Source organism: Physeter macrocephalus, chromosome 5 (assembly GCF_002837175.3).
Source record: "Physeter macrocephalus isolate SW-GA chromosome 5, ASM283717v5, whole genome shotgun sequence".
In the NCBI taxonomy this organism is placed as follows: Eukaryota; Metazoa; Chordata; class Mammalia; order Artiodactyla; family Physeteridae; genus Physeter; species Physeter macrocephalus.
The window spans coordinates 99,945,018-99,952,779 of record NC_041218.1 but is presented as its reverse complement, the minus strand read 5'-3'; the positions used below and the strand labels follow the sequence as shown (position 1 = coordinate 99,952,779).

Here is a 7,762-nt window from a genome sequence, read left to right as displayed (position 1 = left end):
GCGCACAATGCGGGATCTTAGATCCCCGACCAGAGACGGAACCGGTGCCCCCTGCAGTGGAAGCATGGAGACCTAACCACTGGACCACCAGGGAAGTCCAAGGAGCCCACTCTTCAGTGCACTCTGGTTGCTTCCTTCCATCCCCTGGCTCATCCCCACTGTCTGCTGGTACCCTCTGGGATCACCTTCCAAATCAACTCTTTGCATTGAAATCCCTGCCTCAGCATCTGCTTCGGGGGAAAGACATCTAGGAGAGAGGACAGAACCCCTAGGTGGGAGCTGGAGTCCCAGCATCTGCCTGCCAGGGTGTATGGGGGCGGGGCCCGGGAGGTGCCGGATGGAGGTCACTGCACACGGCAGCCCCTGGGCCGTTGGCTCTCCTCTCCACCGTGGCTGACTGGGGGCTTAGGGGTCCTCCTGCACCTGCCCTGGCATCCCCGCTTGGCGTCTGGTTCCCCCCCTCTTGGCTTCCGTCTTCCCCCGTATGTGTTGGCTGGCTCCCTCTGAGTCAGGCCAGGGTCTATGAAGCAAACACAAGACCAGGGAGACAGCAGTTTCCTTCCTGCAGCTGCCTCTGGCAGGTGGCCACATGAGAGACAGTCCCCACGGGCTGCCCTTATCTGCTCAGCCTTGGCATGGGGGCCAAGGTCTGACCCATTCCGGTGATAGGGAGAGCCCAAGGGAGGCCTCAGAGCTCCCTATCTGGAAGGAGCAGAAGGTGAATGAAGTGTAACCTGGGCCCGGGGGGGCGGGGCTGCTTGCCTGGGGCTCCCGGGGACACTCAGCCCCTCCGTGGTTGGTGGGGACAGACCCGGGCACGGGACATAAGGGAGGGGCCCGGGGCGGAAGAGCGAGGCTGCGTGTGCCCGTCACACCTGGGGTCTCTGTGCACTGTCAGACCCCAGCGAGCTGGTGTTTGCCCCTCCACCCAGAGGAGGAGACTACTGTCACTGTGTCACTCCACCCCTAACTGCCCCCTCTGTTATCGGGCTGTTAATATTAATTAACAACAGTTGCTAAGGATGACTTGTAAGGGTGTGTCCCAGCCAGAGCTGGCCTGGACCCAAGAGGGCACTGGGGAGACTGGGGGGTCTGAGGCTGGGGCTTGGGGGTACGAAGAGAGGTTCGGGGGGGCGGTGCCCAGGCCCAGCCACGTCTCCTACGTGTCCCTGGGCTTGGGACCTCCTGCAGCAGAGGCCGCTTGGGGAGCTCACGGGAGGTCTCTGGCTCGCTCAGCCCTCTGGCCTTGGTCACTTTGGGAAGTGGGTGAAGGGGACACCCCGGGAGGCTCATCTGAGAGGGTGGAGCCAAAGGTGGGCGGGACAAGTGAGGTGGATCATTAACCAGCTGGGAGCCCTGGGAGGTGCAGGGCTCAGCCCCATTGGTCCCCAACTCAATCGGGTGACACTGTCCCGGGTAGGGAAGCTGCCTCGTACGCCGTCCCCAGTTTTAGTATATGTAAGGCCGCAGTGAGCTCTGTGTGTTGCCAGGAGCCAGCCCTTGCCTGTCCCCAAGTCCTGGCCTCACTTACCCTCTGACCCCTTCCCAGTGCCAGGATGGTGGAGGTCGGCCTGAAGGGCTGGCTGCTCTGGGCCCTGCTCCTGAAGTTGGTGAGTCCCAGTCCCTATGTCCACTCCGGCCAGGGGGCTGCTTGGCAACAGTGAGAGAGGGCCTGGGGTCTGGGGAGGGGGCAGTTTCTAAACAGATGAGGGATCCCAGGCTCCGCAGAGGAGGGGCGCAGGTCGAGGGTCCTGAGCTGCTCAAGTCTTCAGGTCGCGGGGTTAGATGGACGCAAGCGTTGAGCAGGGGGTAGCTGGACTGGGTGTGACTGAGTGCCTCCCATTCCTGGTCCGCTGTGGGCGTCCTGGCCTAAGACGGTCGTTGGCAGGTTAAGGGAGGATCCAGTCCCGGGGTGCTGATGGCATGGGTTCAAGGGGAGAATCACCTAATGAGGATTTAGCATCTAGGTTTGGGAGGAGGTCTTGCCTCTCAAGTTTCTTGCTCATTTGCACGTCTGGGAAGGTGGGTGAAGGCTTTCAGCCCCCAGCAGGTAAGGGCAGGGGAAGCTCTGCTCAGAATCTCCAAGAGGGGCCCTGGCTGCAGCTTGGGCACGGTGGCAGCTGACAGCAACGGCAGTGGTGCCCCAGGTGCACAGGGCCTGCATCCACACGGACGGACCCTTGAAGCCGCCCTCCAGCTGTCCACGGGTCATTGTTTCTCAGCAGGACCACACAGCGGCTTCCAGGGGTCTCCTGGGTGACCCCGTTCTCCCTACTGTCCCCTTACCCTCCGGAGTGACCTTGCTAAAGGCAGACGTGCCAGGTCACCTCTCTCTTCAGTGACCCTGTTGCTCAGGGTGGAGGCCTGGCTGTTCCCATCCACTCACCACCCTCAGACACCACTGGGAGCCTCACGTGCTGCTTCAGCACCCCACCTTCTCCAGCGCTCCCCCCGGAATCCCTGGCATCCTGGACCTGCCTGGCATCCACCCCTCACCCGCCCTGCTCTGCTTCCTTCTCCACGCCTGTCCTGGCTGCCTGCTGCCCCATCAGCTACCCGGAGGTGCTGGCCGGCGCTGGGGCTCGGGGTGACGCTGCCCTGTTCCACAGGCCCAGAGCGAGCTGTACACGCCCATACACCAGCCCGGATACTGCGCCTTCTACGACGAGTGCGGGAAGAACCCAGAGCTGTCCGGAAGCCTGGCTTCACTGACCAACGTGTCCTGCCTGGACAACACGCCTGCCCGCCACGTCACGGGTGACCACCTGACCCTCCTACAGAGCATCTGTCCCCGCCTCTACACCGGCCCCAACACCACCTATGCCTGCTGCTCCCCCAAACAGCTGGTGGCCCTGGACATGAGCCTGGGGGTCACCAAGGCCCTCCTCACCCGCTGCCCTGCCTGCTCTGACAACTTCGTGAACCTGCATTGTCACAACACCTGCAGCTCCAACCAGAGCCTCTTCATCAACGTGACCCGAGTGGCCGGGCAGGGGGGCCGCCAGCCCCGGGCGGTGGTGGCCTATGAGGCCTACTACCAGCGCAGCTTCGCCGAGCGGACCTACGACTCCTGCAGCCGGGTGCGTATCCCTGCCGCCGCCACGCTGGCGGTGGGCTCCATGTGCGGCGTCTACGGCTCTGCCCTCTGCAACGCCCAGCGCTGGCTCAATTTCCAGGGGGACACGGGGAACGGCCTGGCACCCCTGGACATCACCTTTCACCTGTGGGAGCCTAGCCAGGCCGAGGGGAGCGTGATGCAACCTCTGAACGATGAGGTCGTGCCCTGCAACCGGTCCCAGGGCTACGGCGCGTCGGCCTGCTCCTGCCAGGACTGCACTGCTTCCTGCCCCGTCATTGCCCGGCCCCAGGCCCTGGACCCCACCTTCCACCTGGGCCGGATGGTAGGGAGCCTGGCCCTCGTCCTCATCCTCTGCTCTCTCTTCGCCTTGCTCACCGCCTTCCTCCTGTGGCCCCGCCTAGCCAAGTGGTGCCAGCGCAAGACGCCCAACCCCAAGGCGAGCGTCGGCCTCGCCCACCGGCTCAGCCTCTCCACCCACACCGTCCTCAGCCGGTGCTTCCAGCACTGGGGCACGTGGGTGGCCTCGTGGCCGGTGACCATCCTGGTGGTGTCCACTGTTGTGGTGGTGCCCATGGCAGGGGGCCTGGCTTTTATAGAACTGACCACAGACCCCGTGGAGCTGTGGTCAGCCCCCAGCAGCCGAGCCCGAAGTGAGAAGGCGTTCCACGACAAGTATTTCGGCCCTTTCTTCCGAACCAGCCAGGTGTTCTTGACGGCACCTAGCCGGCCCCGCTACAGGTATGACTCCCTGCTGCTGGGGCGCAAGAACTTCAGTGGGATCCTGTCCTCTGACCTGCTGCTGGAGGTGCTGGAGCTGCAGGAGAGGTTGCGGCACCTGCAGGTGTGGTCGCCAGAGGAGCAGCGTAACGTCTCCCTGCGGGACACCTGCTACGCCCCCCTCAACCCGCACAACGCCAGTCTCTCCGACTGCTGCGTCAACAGCCTCCTGCAGTATTTCCAGAACAACCGCACGCGCTTGCTGCTCACGGCCAACCAGACGCTGTCGGGGGAGACCTCCCAGGTGGACTGGAAGGACCACTTTCTCTACTGCGCCAAGTGAGTCCTCGAGGGCATGGCTGCTGGGGTCGGCGTGGGCCCCCTGGAGCCCAGGCCAGGTACACAGCCCAAACTGAGGCGCCCCGTGTGGCTCTGGGTCTCGGTCGCAGGGCCGGCGACGTGCCATTTCTCTCCGTGCTCCCTCTCGGGCCCGCACGCCCTAAGTGGGGTGCGTGCTCACTGTAGCTGGTTTGCACCTGACCGTCAGAGCCTCCACGCGGTCTTTCTGCAGCGCTCCTGACGTAGGGCTCATCCTTGCATGTTCTTGGTCTAAGGGTCGCAGAGCAATCTGAGGGCCCTGCTCATGGGTGTGCTTCGTTATTTTCCTTGTTGCTTTTGTGCTGGGCCTGGATGCAGGCCGGCAGGGCCGTGGGTGGCCCGTGAGGTGCCCCGGGCCAGGGCAGGGGCCGGGGCTGGTTTTAGGTCCTGCTCGCCTGGGCCGGGTACCCTTGTGCAGGCTGCAGCTACACCCCCTCACGCTGTTTGGGGTTTTGTCCCCACCTGTGTCCACTTTGCCGTGGTGCAAACAGGAGGCCAGTGAAGGCGTTGGGCCTTGGGACCAAGAGCGAAGGTCTGAGAGCTACCAAGCCTGGAGGGGAGCAGGTAGGTGGGCAGGCAGCCGCTGAGGCTCTCTGGGGTTGGAATGGGCAGAGGTCCTCAAAAGCCTGGTCTCAGGGTCCCTTCACCCTCTGACAAAAGACCGAGGACTCCAGAGAGCTTGGGTTTGGATAGAGGTTATATCTGCTGACATTTACCACGTGAGAAAGTAGAACTGAGAAACGACAAAATATTTCTTAATTCTTTAAAAATAACAATAATAGGCCCATTACATGCTGCCACAAATAACATAGTTTTATGAAAAATAATGGTATTTTCTGTACCAAAAATATCTGGAGTGATAAGAGTGGCATTGTTTTTGCATCTTTGCAAATCTCTTTAGGGTCTTGCTTAGCAGAAGATGCTGGATCCTGGCATCTGGTTCTGCGTTTGGCCTTTTGGTTGAAGCTCAGCGAGAGTGCTTGGCCACACGCTCATGTAGCCAGAGGAGGGAGGAGTGTTGTAATAGGCTTTCCAGAGAATTGTGGATTTTCTCTGATACGTCACCAAAGCTCAGCAAGTGATCTGTTTTTTCTTTTTTGCGTTGGGTCTTAGTTGCGGCATGCGGGCTTCTCTCTAGTCGAGGCGCGTGGGCTTGGTTGTCCCTTGGCACGTGGGATCTTAGTTCTCTGACCAGGGATCGAACCCGCGTCCCCTGCATTGGAAGGAGGATTCTTAACCACTGGACCACCAGGGAAGTCCCCAAGTGATTTTTTCGTAAATGTCAGCTGCAATATGGAAGCTAGAGCCATGTCAGTGAACTGTCTGTACTCCACAGACTCGAGATCGAAGAAGGGTAAAAATGGCAAGCAGCATCTTAGTGTTATTATGGAAATAGTCTTGACCTTGCAGACCGCTGAAAGGGTCTCCAGGGCTCCCGAGGCCCCCATGCCACCCTGAGAACCTCTGGATTGGATGGGGGAGCCAGGGCCCCCACCCTGCAGGTGAGCCAGATTTGGGCTGCTTCCCAGAGTCTGTGCTTCAGCCCTCGGGCTGGCCCTCAGAACAGGCTGGTCGGGGAGGAAGCTCTGACCCCAGGTTTCCAGTCCTCGAGTTGGCTTTACTTTGATTTTGGATGCTCGCAACAATTCTTGGGTGGCCCGATTATCCCCATTTCAGAGACATGGAAACTGAGGCTCAGAGGGGTTTGGTGAGCTGCTCAAGGTCACACAGCAACCGGCACTCCCAGCCAGCTGGTGACCGAGGGACGCACTTGCTCACAGTGAGCGCTTCGTCCACGCACGTGTGATGTGTTCGCAGAAAGGGCTCAGTGGAGGGCATGGAGACCTGCCCAAGGTTGCGGGGCTGGTACGCTGTCCAAGGAAAGAAGGAGTTCCCACCTCTGGGCCTGGAGGGTTCTGGGCTGGCGGCAGGAGGAGGCCGAGGGCAGCGTGAGGCCTGCGTGGCTCTGTTGGTGGTTAGGACCCGGGGGGCTTGTGTGCCAGCCTCCGGCCCCCACCCCAGGGGAGCGTGTGTGACGCTCACCCACCCGCCGCATCTGGGAGGACGTGATGGCGGAGCCGGGAGGGTGAGGCTGGCATGAGGGGAGAGAGAGCTTGAGGCCCCGCTCAGGGAGCTCCAGTTCACTCTGGATTGGGCCCAGAAATGTTCTGACCACAGGGTCAGGCGATGGTGCTGGGGGTCCGGGGTGGGGCACCCGGGCCACGGAGATGGGAGTGGCATCAGGAAAGGTGCGTTCCTCTCCCTCCAGCGCCCCCCTCACCTACAAAGACGGCACGGCCCTGGCTCTGAGCTGCATGGCTGACTACGGGGCGCCCATCTTCCCTTTCCTCGCCGTGGGGGGCTACCAAGGTAAGCTGGGTGCCCCCCGGGAGGCCAGTGAGGGAACATACGGGGCAGGAGGCAAGGGCAGAGGATGGGAGTGGCAAAGGGCTTCCTGCTGCCTGGGCGTGGCTGCAGACCTGCCCAGCCGCCCCCTCATCTTCTCCCAGCCCTGCTCAGATTCGCTGGTTCTCTGCCTGGGCCCATAGGCTTTGCCTTTGGCTGAGAGAGGGAAGTGGGGTGTAGTCATTGGACAATGACTTGGATGAGGAGGGGAGGGGGAGGGGAAAGGGGTGAGGCTGGGGTCGGGGAGGAAAGCAGAGGTGCGGATGGAGGGTAGCTGAGCATTTCTCCTTCCAGGGAAGGACTATTCTGAGGCGGAGGCCCTGATCATGACCTTCTCCCTCAACAATTACCCTCCTGGGGACCCCCGGCTGGCCCAGGCTAAGCTCTGGGAGGGGGCCTTCTTGGAGGAGATGCGAGCCTTCCAGCGTCGGATGGCTGGTGTGTTCCAGGTCACATTCATGGCGGAGGTAGGCGCTGCAGGGCCCCCTGGCTTTGGGGAGGACAGTTCAAGTGGCTCTGGGTGGGGTCCTGTGTCCCCATCATGTCCTCGCCCCTCCTGAGTGACCTTTAGCTAGCGTCTGCCTGTCCAGGAGGTTGGGGTGATGCGACAGCTGTTCTCGCAGCCTTGCCGGGGCTCACAGTGGCTCACGCACACAGTGCCCGCTGGCCGAGCCCTTGGGTCAGTGGGGCTGGTCGGGTGTGCGTCCACAGCGCTCCCTGGAGGATGAGATCAACAGCACAACAGCCGAGGACCTGCCCATCTTCGCTGTCAGCTACCTCATCATCTTCTTGTACATCTCCCTGGCCCTGGGCAGCTACTCCAGCTGGCGCCGAGTACTGGTGAGAAGTGAGGGGAGCAGCAAGGGGGGAAGGGCCCATCAGGGTGCTTGGAACCTTTCCAGCCTGCTTTCCAGAGCACTTCAAAACAGCAGAGTGGACACACCCAGAGGGGCTCCCCCAAAGGGTGATGCTGTTTCAAAAGGCCATGCGAGGGGCTTCCCTGGTGGCGCAGTGGTTGCGCGTCCGCCTGCCGATGCAGGGGACACGGGTTCGTGCCCCGGTCCGGGAAGATCCCACATGCCGCGGAGCGGCTGGGCCCGTGAGCCGTGGCCGCTGAGCCTGCGCGTCCGGAGCCTGTGCTCCGCAACGGGAGAGGCCACAACAGTGAGAGGCCCGCGTACC

General features: G+C 62.0%; 1 protein-coding gene across 1 annotated transcript in view; it reads left to right on the top strand.

Moving 5' to 3' along the window:
* The first annotated feature begins 740 nt into the window (after positions 1-740).
* The window catches only part of NPC1L1 (NPC1 like intracellular cholesterol transporter 1), a 19,207-nt gene continuing 12,185 nt past the window's right edge, over positions 741-7,762 (top strand). Inside the window, exons 1-5 of the mRNA XM_028490228.1 lie at positions 741-1,610; positions 2,610-4,135; positions 6,444-6,544; positions 6,875-7,047; positions 7,292-7,420. Of these exons, the coding sequence (XP_028346029.1) occupies positions 1,557-1,610; positions 2,610-4,135; positions 6,444-6,544; positions 6,875-7,047; positions 7,292-7,420 (1,983 nt within the window). The 5' untranslated portion in view covers positions 741-1,556. The remainder of the gene's footprint in view (positions 1,611-2,609; positions 4,136-6,443; positions 6,545-6,874; positions 7,048-7,291; positions 7,421-7,762) is intronic.